Consider the following 15,985-nt stretch of genomic DNA (forward strand, 5'->3'; position numbering starts at 1 on the left):
ATTTTAGTTTCAATTCACTAATGTCTTTATCTCTACTCTGTGTTGCACAAAGCTGGAAGTCAATGTCTTCAGCCTCAATTGTTGCGACCATATTATTAAAATCGTGATCTACTCTTGATAGGGCGTCCACATGGTTCATTCTCGATCCTGGTCTATGTACAATATTATAACTATAATTCTCAAGTTCTAGTGCCCACCTTGCAATTCGGCTGTTAACGTTCCTTTTGGCCAATGTCAGAGTAAGTGAATTGCAATCTGTGACAATTTTGAACTGGATTCACTCTAAATAGGCCCTAAACCTTCTTAAAAAATATATGATGGCTAATGTTTCTAACTCAAAACTGTGGTAAAGTGTCTCGGCTACTGTTGTCCTTTTTGAAAAATACGCAATTGGGTGAAACAGACCGTCTTCCTGTTTTTGCATTAGGATAGAACCAAAACCCGCAGCGCTTGCATCACAGTGCAGTTCTGTTTCTCTTCGAGGGCTATAAATCGCCAACACAGGGCTAGAAGTCAAATAGCCTTTAAGTATCGAAAGCTTGCCTACATTGGTTCGAAAACACATATTCCACATTTTCCTTTGTGAGATCATACAATGGCTTTGCTATTAGGGAAAATCCATTGACAAATTTTCTAAAATAAGAGCAGAGACCTACAAATGCTTGCATTTCCTTCCTATTCCTTGGCTCTGGATACGTCTTAATAGCTTCTATATGTCCTTCCGAAGGTTCAATCCCGTGATTGGATACCTTATAACCTAAGTATTCTATCTCCGAGTACGCAAATTTGCATTTTTGCATCTTAAGTTTCAATCCGTACGTGGCTAGGCGGTCTAAAATTTTTTCTAACAGTATTATGTGCTCTTCTAAGGTTTTCGACGCGACCACTATGTCATCCATGTAAATCACTATATCATTTCTGTCCAAGAAATCTCTAAAAAATCCAGCAATAAATCGCTGAAATATAGCCGGTCCATTTTTTAAGCCAAAAGGCAGTCTTAAAAACTCGTATTGTCCATTCGGAACTACAAATGAAGTGTATTTTACGGAATTCTCTTCCAGTCTGACCTGGTAAAATCCAGACTTCAGGTCCATTATTGAAAACCACGACTTTCCTTCCAAATGCTCCAAACAATCCTCTATTAGTGGAATAGGATAATTATCCCTAACTATAATCTTATTCAATGCTCTATAATCAATGCACATTCTCCTTTCTCCATTTTTCTTCTTCGTTAAAACTATAGGGGATGCATACGGAGAATTACTGTGCCGTATAATTCCCTTTTCCAGCAAATCTGAAATTATTTTATTGACTTCTTGCTTCTCTGCAAAAGATAATCTCCTAGGTGCGCAATAAGTGGTATTGCCAGAATTCACCAAAATAGATGCCTTGAAATCAGAAGATTCTGGGTTTGCTCCCAATTTTTGAAAATAATTCCTGTAAATTATTGTACGAATTTTGTCACTCATCTGCAATCCTACCCTATGGTTAATGTCCACATCTTCCCTTTCGTCTTGAACCTCAATATTACAAATTGTCTGGAACGCATCATGTATCTCTTTATTTTTCCCCTCATGTAACCCCGAATAAGCATCACACACATTTGTTTCCATTTCATACTTTATTTCTGTCGGTTCTGCGTTTAATTCATTTTTTAGATCCGAACACGAAAATAATGTACAACAATTATTACCGGCATTTTTTATCAATTCATTGGGATCCGGCTTCCCGTTTTTAAAACATAAAACTATTGAAAATAAATCTAAAAAATCTCTGCCTAGCACCAAGTCGCAAGGCGAATTAATCAAAATATTTAAATTCACTTTTTTCATTTGTCCAGCAAATTCAATATAAACAGGCATTCTGCCAAAAGTCTTCAAATTCGTCCCGTCCAGCCCTTTATATTCAGAAATTCTTCCCTCAGCAATTCTCACGTTCGGCCACAACGATTGAATAACCGCTCTCTTAACAAAGCTACACGGACTGCCAGTATCAAGTAAGGAATTTATAAAACAAAAATTAGACTCAGATAGTTGGGGACCTAGAGCTACTCTTACCTTTAAATTCCAGTTAACAGCTTGATCCGGAACGGCAGCAACTGCTCTCAGGGGGCATTGTGTCCTTAGATGCCCGAACTTTCCACATTTGAAACAGGACCCGTGTTGCCGCTTTTCTCTCGTGCAACTTGATGCATAGTGGCCATACTCCGAACAGTTATAACAGCGCACCGTGGTCAAAGTTGTCGTTTGGTTCTCGCTTGTGGTTTTATTAATTTTCCTGCCATCCAATATTTTTTCATACCTGGGAATTAAATTTTTTAGCTCGGCCACAGTCTTCGCAGGGTAAAAGATAGAAATAGCGGATGTTTTGTCCCTTAGCCCCTCAAGGATACATTCGACCAACTCCGCTTCACTTATTGGGGCGTCATCAGCAATTTGTTGCATTATTAACACATAGCTGTGTAGTTTTTCCAAATTTTTATTCCACACACGATTTTCTAATCTCTTAAAAATTTCCTTTGTGCCGATTAATTTCTTGAACTCATTACACAAATCTTGCTTAAAACTGTCCCAGTTATTTGCGTTTGAGTTGCGCATAAATAGGCATGCACTACCCGCCATCATGCGGCGTGCGAACAAAAACTTTTCTGCAGCAGTGCAGCCTACTATGTTGGTGACGCGCTCAAATTCCTTTACCCATTTTGTAACGGCATAATCGTCATCGCCTGTAAATTTGGGAAGCACACCTTCAACATCTCCAAAATTTGCTGCAGCTTTTAATTTTGGCTCCTCCAGCTCAGCTATCTGCTTTTGCAACTTCAATATTTTTAATTTTGATTCGAGTGGTCTTTCCAGTTGTTGAGTGTCGGTTTCTTCTGCTTCCGTTTGGGTCTCTGCTAGCGCTGTCGACTTACTGGCTTGAGGCGACGGCACGCTTGCCCCAACGACATCACGGAGCAACTCCCTTAGCTGTGATATGGTGGCAGTGTCTGGGAAACTAATTCCCAATTCTTGCAGCTGAGCCATAATTTCCTCCCGTACCATGTTGTCTTTTTCGTTTTTTCACAAAGCTTTTCTTTTAGGTTGAGTCTGTTTTATTTCCTTAAGCTTGTTTTATTTTCTTAAGTTTGTTTTATTTTCAAGTTATTCTTAAGTTTTAATTAATTTCGTAAGTTTTATTTTCTCAGAAATGGTTTAAGAATTAAACTTTTCTTATTAAACTTTTGTTGAGCGTCCTTTTCAAAGAGCGTTGTTCGTCCACACCTGAGTTGTTAACTTCTTGATCGCCTTCACTAGAATGGCGTCTTCTTTATTCTTTCATCATCATTCGTTTTTCGTTACATTTGAATCTTATGATCTAGTTGATAGTCGGTAATCATATTCATAGTTGTATTTTGACAATGATGTCATTCTAAACAAATCTACTACAGTACCAAAGATTGTTGTGGAGTGCAGATTACACATGAGAGGGATTTAAAACCCCAAATCTGTAGAAACATGTATATGGGAGTTATAGCCATATCTGTGCCGATTTTCAACAAAATTTGAAGTACTTGCTTCAACATTCAGTCCATTTGGGTTGATATTAACCATTTCCTGCACAAGAAAATATATGGAAGCTATATCTTAACCTGATCCGATCTCGGTAAAATTTAACAGGGGAATTTTGGAGCTCCATAAGTTATCTGGCACAAAATATCATTCTTGTGGAGTGCATATTACGCATGTGAGGGACTATATGTGAGCTGAACCGATTTTCACCAAATTTAATATACTTGCTTTTAGACTGAATTCGGTTGGATGGGCCAAAACTCAGGCCAATTGGTGCAAAATAAACCCGAAATCGGTTGAGCTATATCCAAATCTAAACCGAACCTGACAATATTAGAAACACTTATTTCCGAGCTATATCTCATATCTGGTACCAAATATCATTCTTGCATATTACGCATGGGAGGGTTTTAAAACCCCAAATCTGATGAAACATATATATGGGAGCTATAGCTATATCTGAACCGATTTGATCTACTTGCTTCTAGACTGAATTTGGTCGGTTGGGCCAAAATTGAGATCATTTGGACTGATATTGGCCATTTGGCGCACAATTAACCCAAAATCGGTTGAAGATATATATGTCAGCTACATCTATATTTGAACCGATTCTCACCAATTTCAATAGGATTCGTTCTTGGTCCAAACATACATAGTTTGGAAAATTTCATCTCAATCGGATAATAAATGCGATCTGCATTTTGTTCATAAAAATACATGGACAGGACGCACGCCATTGTTACCTTAACAAAGTTAGTGGTAAATTGTTCGAATTCTTTGTCACACCCGTCGAAATAGCTGTAATTTGTCTTCTCCGCAACAATGTGTTTCTCGTGGATGTCTCGGTGTTATTCAATAATGTATAGAAAACAAATTACTTAAGGAAAGTGGCTGTTTTTCAATGTCTCTCATGGCTGTAATTTCGCCATTGTTGTTGTTGGCATGTTAACCAGGAATTTTGGGGTTTTTAAGGTATTTTGCACTTCTTTGAAAATGTTTTCCCTTCGTGGTACTTAAATGTTCAAAAACAACACATGTTTACAATTTATTTTCGCCAAGATAAATCAATTTACCCCAACATGCACAAACACACAGACACACACACTTATAGAGAGACAAACATTTGCCACAACACCGACATTTATTTAGAATTCCAAGGCACCCCCTCCGCCTTATCAGCACATTAACCCACTCGTTGATGTAGAGTCATTAGATTCGTATTTAACCTTTAGAGGCAAAACATATTTCAATGTCTTAATTCGGGTGTTTGGGTGTTGGTACTGACGTGAGTAAATAAATTGTCACTTTTCCAAGGAATTCCTTAAGAGCTTGGCATATTTATGGGACAAGAAATTCCAAGGAATGTTGGCATTCAAAAAGGGGACTTTTATGAAATTTTTGCAAGAGTAGGCACAAATAAAGGGCAAATATTGAAATGTGCTCCTTAATCTTAAAGGGGATATTATTAATGAATAAATTTTAGCCTCTAGCCTTAACTTGAAAATGGTGAAAACGTGTCATTACATAGTTGGACAAACTACACTTAATTTTGAAAGGGTTAGCACACCAAAGTCTCCTATTTTTTTCTATTGAAAAACAAGTTAAAAAGCTGTGCAGGACCGGCCGAACTTGAACACCCTCCACCATTTGGAGTGAATTTGGCAATTTTCAAAAATATAAAATCCGTTAAAAATTCTGTTATAATCTTAAAAATACCGAAAGTAAGCGTTATATAAAGGTTTATACGAAGACGTGGACCTACATAGGAAACTTTAATCATAAGTCATAAGCCCCTTATTTGAGGGCTAATCGAAGACATGGACCTGCACAGACAATTTTCTGTCATAGGCTGTAATAACCATTGCGAAAAATTGAAACAATTCCGGTGAATAATATCGCTAAAATCATAGAAATACTGAATATCGGCAGTTACCGTTATATGAGGTCTATACGAAGACCTGGACCTGCACAGACAATTTTCTGCCATATGCTGTAGTATTCATTACGAACTTCAAATGCCAAATTTGAAACAATTTCGGTGCATAATGTCGCCAAAATCATCAAAATACCGAATATCGATAAGTACCGTTATATGAAGGCTATACGAGGACGTGGACATGCACAGACAAGTTTCTGTCTTAGGCTGTAGTATCCACTACGAACTTCAAATACTAAATTTGAAACAATTCCGGCGTATAGTGTCGCTAAAATCATAAAAATACCGAATATCGGGAGGTGCCGTTATAGGGGCTATACCAAAACGTGGACCTACATGGCCAATAGTCCTGCAGACATAATATAAATTTGAGTAAAATTTTATCAGCCTACTGAATTTCGTTTGGAACCTAGAACGATTTCCACAGACTGACAGACGTACGGACATCCACATAGAATTTTATGCTAATCAAGAATATATATTCTATGTGGGGTCTAAAATGTATATTTCGAGGTGTTACAAACGGAATGACAATCTTTATATACCCTCCATACTATAGTGGAGGGTATAAAAAATAGGACCCAGAATTTTTTTTAATAGAAAAAAGTTTAACAGTAACTCTGTTGGTTTTGCAGATAGAGCCTAGCCTTGCGTCTGATTACTCAAATTACTTGATTTTTACGGGGGAGGTTCCGATGAAGTGAGCCAATATTATCCATTTCGTATAATACCAGATTTGGGCACTTTCGACTACTTTCTTCAAGCCAATTTGTGAACATTTTAAAATATGCGTGAGGTACAACATTAGGAGACAGAAGTATTAAACTTTATCGAAAAAAGAATTCGAACATTAATTTTCAATTTTATGCGAATAAATGAAAATCAAACTATTCTACTTTTGAGAAGATGGTACCACAAGGAATTATTCACATCAGATCACTGATTGAGAGAGATATTTAGAAATATAAAGTTTTCATAAATACTGCCAATTGTGAACCTAGCAGAAAGAATGGGCCGATAACGGCAAGGTACCTTGTTAATATAAATATTAGGATGCATGGAATTTGAATAGAATCGGGTGCATACATCGCATTTTCTGAGAGATATAATTATTCAAAAGTTTGACCCGTTGCGGAGGAGGGGTACCGGAAGATGTAGTCCGATATGTATCATCTTCATACCATATCTTGTGTTGTTAAATATTGGGATGTGTGAAATTTTAAGACCATGAGATTATTAATTTTACATGTTATAAGCGAGACTATTATTCAAAATGTTGATCTTTGTGGGGGAAGTACCTGATGGAATCAACCGACATAACCCATCTCCGCACTACATCTTATATTGATAAAAAATATTGAGATATGTCAAATTTGAAGGCTATCGGATATTTATTTCACATTTTATAAGAGCTACAATTTTTCAAAATACTTACCCTTTGTATGGGAGGTACGTGATGGAGTAGCCCTATATTGTCCATTTCGCACTTGACCCAACACTGATAAAATTGTATTAAGATTTGCATAACTTACTCAAAATTTGGCGATATTTTCTTATTATATAAGGTAAATTATTTATTTTTTAACTTTTTGTGGGGTAGGTACCAGAAGAAGTGGAAATAAAATATAACTCACATTTTTCGGCGTTTTGAAAATTGACATCGCAAAGTAACATAAATAGAGGGGGCTAGTTCCGCCCTCTTCTACACTTTTAGAAATTTTTGGATTAAGATTCCTTAGATTCCATGCATTTTACGTATGTACAGGGTGAGAGGGAAAAACTGCAACCACCTTCAGACTGCTATAATTTCTAAGCCACTCGTGCGACAATTGTTAAAATTATTCCAGTGACAGTTTATTATATTGTATTATATACAAGGAATGTTTTGATCGAACATTTTAGCTGAAAATCTAAATCTAGTCAAAAAAAGGCGATTTTTGGTCCTTTTTCAAATATATGATTAAAAATAAACCATGGACCAAGAAGAAGGATAGCGGAAAGCATACTTAAAAGAACGCTAAAGCCTATTTCGTCAGTAATTCTTCGCAGAAATTGTAAACTATCGAAACAGCTGTTATTCATGTTGAAAAAAAAAAAAAAAAAACTGATAAAAAACCCCCAGTATAAGTTATCCAAAGCGTTGGGCCCAGATGAAATCTGACAAAAGTATACAACCTGTCACCCACATCCCACTAATGAAGGCAAACAAGGATGCTATTGCAGGTGAAGCATACAGGCCGATTTTTCTTTTGTCGACAGTAGCAAAGACTCTTGGGGAAGCTATTCATCAACACGAATTCCGACCACAACATAGTACAACAGCATAGCATGTCATATCCACACAAATCAGTCGAGGATAAAACCAGAACGTTCGATACAGTCAAGCACGCCACACTCTATGAGGATGTAGATATAACTACCCTACTCTATATGGAGTGCCCGAACAAGAAGTCCAAGCCTTGTGGAGGAAAACAAAGAGTTCTTCAAGGTTGAGTAATATTTCCGGAATTGTTTAAACTCTACCATCCATCGCCCTCTAGATTGGATAGTGATCATAGGGTATGCGGATTATTGCACGTTCATGGCGTTGTTGACGACATATGTGTAAGGTTTAACACCTGTCTCGCGGAGCTCACCGCCTACTTCTACGCGAGAAATATGAAAATATCCACCACTAAATCAACGGCCAAAATCTTTATCATATGGTCTGCTGGGATGAGAACAGAGCTGAATGTGCAGGTCCAAAAAATTTAATTCCAACCACAAACTGCCCCAATTTCACGCAAGTCACAGCTATCTGCGACACAATAAAAAGTAGGAACAAGGTTTTTAATGCGCTAGCCGGCAGCACTTGGCTTGCGGACAAGAAGACCTTGTTGACCTATTGTATAACTCGGTCTGTGGACATCTATGCGTCCCCAGTGTGGTCTGCGAATGTAATTTATTTGGATAACATGGATACAATTTTTATGTTATCCGGATAAGGTGGATAACATATTTATGTTTTGCGGATAACGTGAGAACCTGAGAACTGCCACAGGGTGCCTCCTCATAACACAAATAAAAGTAAGAAAATTTTTGAAACTGGAGTTAGAGCTGTATTAGCAGAATTTAAACAAATCATGTGAAGCTGCTACAACAAAAACAACTTATTGCGCAAAGGGGCTCGGTAAATATCGATGAGCAGTAGCTTGAAATTTTCAAAAAATCAACGGCATTGACAATTTTAAATAATTGAGCAACATAAAAATTCAAAGCCACTTCGACCTTTATTTCCATATTTTATACTTCCTTAATTTTAGAAAATATTACATCCCATCTTATTCCAAATAATTAGTGTATATACCCCACGAATCTGCTTTGTGGAAAAACTTGTTACATTATATCACCAATAATTTGGAAACTAAAAGAAAACAAAAAAAAAATATTTATTTTCCAAAAAATAGAATCCCTATTAATTTAAAGAAGCAAGAAAAAAAAACAATTTCCAACAAATCACAAAGCCAAACATTGTCACAAACTGCTGAAGTGTAAAACAACACAATTAATAATAAGAAAAAAGAAAAAAATGTTGAAACGAAGAATTGAGTTATAGCATCATCGTCATCATCAATTCGAAAGCCTTAAGAACCATTTGGACAATAGTGGAGAAACTTGTCGTACATCTTCTTTATTCGCAATTGTTCAAATAAATGATGAATTATTATTTCGTTGTAATCGCCAAAAGAGAGGGTTAATAAGTATGACATTCAGATGTCATTTGTAGTTTATAATTTGGCAAACTATGAAGTTATTATAATGTACGACTCACAATATCATAGAAAACGAAGGGTATTCGTTATTTAGCTGAACCCATGTTGGAATTAAGAAGATAACCCGGTGCAATCTTATATTATATATTTTTTGAAATAAATTTTTATTATTTTTTGAAATAAATGACAAAACATCGGCATTTCTTCATGTTCTCTTTTCAAAACAAAAATAATTTCGCCAATATTATATCTTGTGTAAAAATGGAATATATTGGTTCAGTCTTGTTGCACCGTCGTCTAAAAATCCTGATATTTCTTTGTAAATACGATTATGTTATAATGCGATAACCTTGTGGTACCTCGCCAAAACGCTTAAACATTTATATCATAATTGAATGGAAAACATTGAGTTTTTGTACCTCCACGACAAAATGTAAAATAATATATTTATACCATCCACCATACATAGCATGGAGGGTATATTAAGTTTGTCATTGCGTTTGTAAATGATCGAAATAATAATTTAAGACCCAACAAAGTATATATATTCTTGATCAGCGTAAGATTTTAAGACGACGTAGCCCTGTCCGCCTGTCCGTCCGTCTGTCTGTCTGTTGTAATCACGCTACAGTCAAAACGAATTAAGAAGGGAAGCTGAAATTTTGCACAAGGAGTTCCTTGTGAGTGCTTTACCCCCTCAAAGAGAATTGTCTATGTAGGCCCACGATATCGGATAGCCCCCATATAACGGTACCCTCTAATATTTGGTATTTTGATGATTTTAGCAACATTTTTTAACGAAATTGTCTGAAATTCCACACAAGGAGTTCCTTGTGAGTACTTTACCCCCTGACGGAGAATTGTCTATATAGGTCCAAAATATCGTATATCCCCCCAATAGATCGGCACCTTCCGATATTTGGTATTTTTAAGATTTTAACAATTTTTTATGGATTTTATTTGTTTGAAAATGTCCTAATTTGTTCCATATGGTGGAGGGTATCGCTGATCGGGTATCGCTGTGAATTTTCAGTAATAATATCGTAAATTTCTTGCCAATGTCGAGGAGTGTTTAAAAGACAAACGACGGATTTTAAAGAACCTATTAAAGGATACGATTTCGTATACGATATCGGATTAAAGGACACGATATCGTATAGCCCCCATATAACGGTACCCCCCGATATTCGGTATTTTTATGATTTTAACCACATTTTTCCATGGAATTGTCTGAAATTCCACACAAGGAGTTCCTTGTGAGTACTTTACCCCCTGACGGAGAATTGTCTATATAGGTCCAAAATATCGTATATCCCCCCAATAGATTGGCACCTTCCGATATTCGGTATTTTTAAGATTTTAACAAAATTTTTTTTGGATTTTATTTGTTTGAAAATGTCCTAATTCGTTCCAAATGGTGGAGGGTATCCCTGATTTTCTAAAAATATTTTTCAAATGCTTCACGGCCTGTATTATTCAATAATAATATCGTAAATTTCTTGCCAATGTCGTGGAGTGTTTAAAAGACAAACGACGGATTTTAAAGAACCTATTAAAGGAAATATTTTCAAAAGTCGTGGATTTTGAGCAAAAATTTCTAAAACTACACTTAAATGAAAATCGTTATATGGATACTATACGAAGACATGGATCTGCTTACGAAATTTTTTGTCATAGCTGTAGTACACATTTCGAACTTTAAATACGAAATTTGTTACAATTCCTGTGAGAAATCATGAAAATACCGAGTATCGGCTGGTGCCGTGGGGGCTATACGAAGACGTGGACCTGCATACCAAATTTTTTGCTACTGCTTATAGTACCCATTAATATCTTCCAATATGGAATTTTAATTGGTTACGGCGAAGAATATTGCTGAAGTCATAAAAATACTGAATATATGGAGCTACCGTTATGTGGGGTCTATACGAAGACGTGGACCTGCATAGAAATTTTTTGTGGTACCCGATTTGTGGTACGAAATTGGAAACGATTACGGAGAATAATGTTTCTGAAATCATCAAATCAGCTGCAGTTATATGTGGGCTATACCTGTGCATGTGTGCAACATTTTAGCCTTCTATCTCAAATTGTCCGAAAGATAGCGTGATTACAACAGACAGACAGAGAATCGTCGTAGAATTTTACGCTGATCCAGAATAGATATACTTTGTGGGGTCTATTGTGAATATTTCGAGGAGTTACAAACTGAATGACAAAATTATTATACCCTCCATAGAATGGTGGAGGGTATAAAAACAATATTTAAAATGACGACTCTAAATTTAGCAGTCATCATTTCGCTCAGCAATCGTTTGAAAACGTTTCCCGGCGATTCGTTCGCTAACAATACTGCTTGGCAAATCACAGTCGAAGGCAATCGTATGTTTTTGTATATCTGGCATTGAAATGTTTGTGGTATTGTTTTTTTTTGAAGTACAAAACAATTGAAAATAATTTTAAAGTTTGTGACTTTGTGTGAGCAGTACGTTATTCGTTTCATTTGGCTTCGTTCGCTGTCCACAAGATTGCTCTTTAGCTTTGTGAAGAACATTAAAACAATTTCAAATATCCAAATATAGAATCGGAAGTTTATTTCGAATTTAAAAAAATATATAATTATTCAAAAATTTGACATGGTACTACAAGGTTTTCTAACATATTCCATCTTCACACCTGATTATGTGTCGATAGAAATATTGGGATAATCCAAGATAATCTCATGCTAATTTTGCGTTTTACGAGCATCATAGTTATTCAAAATGTGGATAGGTGTCAATATTTGGGGAAGGTAACTTATGGAGTGGACCGATATATCCAATCTTCATACCAGACAGATACGATATTAAGAATTTTGGGATGTGTGTTATTTGAAGAGAATCGTATTCTTATTTCACAGTTTATAAAAATTATAATAATTCAAAATTTTGACTCTTTGTGTGGGAGGTACATTATGGAGTGGGTCGATATTGTCAATTTTCTCACCTAACATAGCACTGACTCAAATGTTTGGATTCCTAAAAATTTAACAAAATTTCATGATCCTTTCTTATTCTATACAGAATGAATGAGTCCCATTTCGGACTCACATTTTATAAGAGTTATAATTATTCAAAATTTTGACCCTTTGTGGGGGAAGCACTTGAAGGAGTTGACCGATATTATCCATTTTTGCTGCGCGCCAGCCAGCCAGCCAGACGGACAGACATCGTTAGATCGACTCCAAAAACCGTTATTTCGATGAGGCACGTTTTGGCTGATCAAATGATATATACCCTCTGTAGCCATATGGCTGAGGGTATAAAAAAGATATATTTCCTGTGCAGACAGAGAAGCAATAATCCGATTTTGCTGCAAATCCTAATATTTGCGCCAGTGCTAGGTCAGGTGCGAAAATGGATAATGTCGGTCCACTCTATCAAGTGCCTCCCACAAAGGATGGTCATTTTAAATAATTACAACTAAAATAATATGTGAGGTTAGAATCCGATTGTTTTCAAATTTCACACATCCCATTATTTCTATTAACACAAGATCTTTTTATGAAGATGAGATATATCGATGCACTCCTTCCTGTACCTCCCCACACAGAGGCTTAAAATTTTGAATATCCATGAAGCTCATAACACGCGAAATTAACGTCCGATTCCATTTCAGACTTGGTATATCTCAATATTTCCATCAACACAAGATCTGTTATAATGATGGGAGAGATCGGGCCCTTTCTTTTGATACCTGCGTCACACAGGTTTCAAGATTTTTAAAAACAAAACGCTGAAAGAAAACGAAATAAGCATTCAACTCCCTTCATATTTCATACACACAAATTTTTTGCTAACACAAGATCTGATGTGAAGATGATATATATCTACGAACCCCTTCGGGTACTTCACCACAAAGGGTAAACATTTTCAATACTTTTATCTATCAAAACTTGCGAAACGATTTTTTATAACTTAAAATATATTTAAATAATCGAACATTTGCTGAGGGTATACATCTGTCGGCAAAACCGACTGATACTTTTTAACTTGTTTGTTGAAATTTTCGACTCTTTATGGGGGATGTACCAGAAAGAGTTGACCGATATTGCCCATCTCTGAACTCGATCTAAGTTTGACAAAAATATTACGATACTCTCTTCGAGAGTTATCGTGCGAATCAGCCAGCCAGAAAGATGGACGGACAGACGGATCGCTAGATCGACTCCAAATGTTCTGAAACGGATTTTTTCCAAAGAGATAGGGTCTAAGACCGTTATTTACCTTTTTTAAACTATGCTTGATATTCTATACTAAATTTACTTTTTACCTTCGTTAATTTTCATTTTTCGAAAAATAATTAATCTTAAGTACCAGCTCTATAACCCCATTCAAGCAACTTTTAAATCCTATTCAGTGCATTGTTTGAGCTGATACCAGAGACAATCCTGATATATATTTCACTACTTTTTATAGTCTCCCTTCGTCTATGGTCCAAAGATTTTCACCGAGAATAATGGCAGTTTTATACCCCATGCTTTGTGTTTTGTATGGAGCTCTGTGCAGTTCATTATTCGGGATGTTATTGCTAGTTTTGGGAGAGTTGTAATAGTGAATGGCTGTGGATGTTGATAATTGTGAGTGAGGGACTATCTCCCTTCAACGCCAAAAAAAAACCTAAAGCTCTTAACTTTATTATTTTTCATAATACACAAACATTTTTATGAAGCAAATGCTACAACTACTGCTCGTAATGACAATAATGTTAATCATTGTTGTCGTTGTCATTGTTCTGATTGTGCTGATGTTGTTGTTGTTGCCGAAGCATTTCTGAATTCAGTCAACATCCTCATCATCAACAACTTGTTCAGCGGCACTGGAGTGAACAGCATCCTTTATGGCATTATTCGTTGCTTCTCAAACAACATCAGAATAACTACTCAATTTAGAATCAACATGGCTTAAGAAAGGCAGGCATACAGCAAATTAAACTTTTCTCTTCCCCCACTCTCTCTCACTCTCGCTCTCAACCTATTACTGCATTATGTTTCTCTTGCACCTCCCATTTTGTGTTAGTTTTGTATTCATCATTTTGATTGCATTGCCTTTGCCGTGAATCAATTTAATGGATCCCCTTTTTGAATGCTAGGCCCAAAAAAAAGCAGCTGAATAAGTAGTTCTTCAAGTAGAGAGGAAAAGAGCGAGAGTGGGGGAGAGAAAGGCTGACAAAACTATGGCGATTACCAAAATTGGTAAATGTTTTGTTACAAACGCAACGAAACTCTGGCATTTTACTGATGATGTAGCAACAATGGCTGGCAGTCAAGCAATAGAAGAGGTCCACGATTTGTTTGCCATTTGTAAATCAGTTACGTGATGCGAATTCCAAATCGAGTCAATCTGCACAGGGAGTCAGTCGATTGTCTGTGGCTGGCTTGTGGTTGGTTGGTTGCTTATTTATTAAGTGACATCATAACATTTACCATAACTATAATGTGTGTGTGGCCATTAAACTAAATGGTGAGTTTAAAAAGGCGCCGAAAAGGCCAAAGCAATCTATGCAAATGAGATGTCATGAAATAAAAATAAAAACATACCATCATAATGACATAAAGTTCGATTATAACTAATTTATTTATAGCATTGTAGTTCATAGTTTTGTTGACGACACCAGAAATTCTTTTCGATACCGTTGCACAAGTGGCCAAAAGTTTAGTTGAGAAAGTTTTTAAATAATCTTAAATATGAGAACGACTTCAAAATAGTTTTAAAACCTAAAAATTCGGAATATCCCGTTTATTATTTATTTTATACTATTATAGTAACATGGACCAGATACGATTTTTATACTTTCCACCATAGTATGGAGGGTATATTATCTAAAATATACATTTTAGACCCCATAAAGTATATATACTCTTGATCAGCATAAAATTCTATGTTGATTTAGCGATGTCCGTCTGTGGAAATCACTCTAGCTTCCGAACGAATTGAAGTAGATTGATAAAATTTCACACAAATGTATATTATGTCTGCAGGACTTTTGGTAAGGGCCATGTAGGTACACGTTTTGGTATAGCCCCCATATAACGGTACATCCCTTAATTCGGTATTTTGATGATTTTAGCGACATTATTAACAGGAATTGTTTAAAATTTGGTATTTGAAGTACGAAATGGATACTACAGCCTAAGACTAAAAACTGTCTGTGCAGGCTCACGTCTTCGTATAGCCCCCATATAACGGTACCTCTCGATATTCAGTATTTTGATGATTTTAGAGACATTATTCACCGGAATTGTTTCAAATTTGGTATTTGAAGTTCGTAATGGAAAATACAGCCTAAGACTGAAAATTTTCTGTGCACGTCCACGTCTTCGTATAGCCCCCATATTTTGGCACCTCCCGATATTCGACATTTTACCGACATTATTCACCGGAATTGTTTTAAATTTGGGATTCGATGTTCGTAATGGATACTACAACGTAAGACAGAAAATTGTCTGTGCAGGTCTACGTCTTCGCATAGCCCCCATATAACGGTACCTCTTGATATTCGGTAGTTTAATGATTTTAGCGACATTATTCACCGGAATTGTTTCAAATTTGGTATTTGAAGTTCGTAGTGGATGCCACAGCCTAAGACAGAAAATTGTCTGCGCAGGTCCACGTCTTCGTATAGCCCCCATATAAAGGTACCTCCCCGATATTCGGTATTTTGCTGACTTTATAAATATTTTTCGCCGGAATTGTTTCAAATTTGGT

The 15,985-nt window shown here is 36.2% G+C and overlaps 1 protein-coding gene across 1 annotated transcript; it reads right to left on the reverse strand.

Annotated features, from left to right (window-relative positions):
* Positions 1 to 1,849: 1,849 nt before the first annotated feature.
* On the reverse strand, positions 1,850 to 3,420 carry LOC131801807 (uncharacterized). The gene is made up of 2 exons (XM_059120773.1): positions 2,058 to 3,420; positions 1,850 to 1,983 (listed from the first exon to the last, which is right to left on the reverse strand). Exons 1-2 carry the CDS (start codon positions 3,042 to 3,044, stop codon positions 1,975 to 1,977), a joined length of 996 nt encoding a protein of 331 aa, XP_058976756.1. The 5' UTR covers positions 3,045 to 3,420; the 3' UTR covers positions 1,850 to 1,974.
* Between the last annotated feature and the right edge of the window lie 12,565 nt (positions 3,421 to 15,985).

This window comes from Musca domestica, unplaced genomic scaffold (genome assembly GCF_030504385.1).
Source record: "Musca domestica strain aabys unplaced genomic scaffold, Musca_domestica.polishedcontigs.V.1.1 176, whole genome shotgun sequence".
In the NCBI taxonomy this organism is placed as follows: domain Eukaryota; kingdom Metazoa; phylum Arthropoda; class Insecta; order Diptera; family Muscidae; genus Musca; species Musca domestica.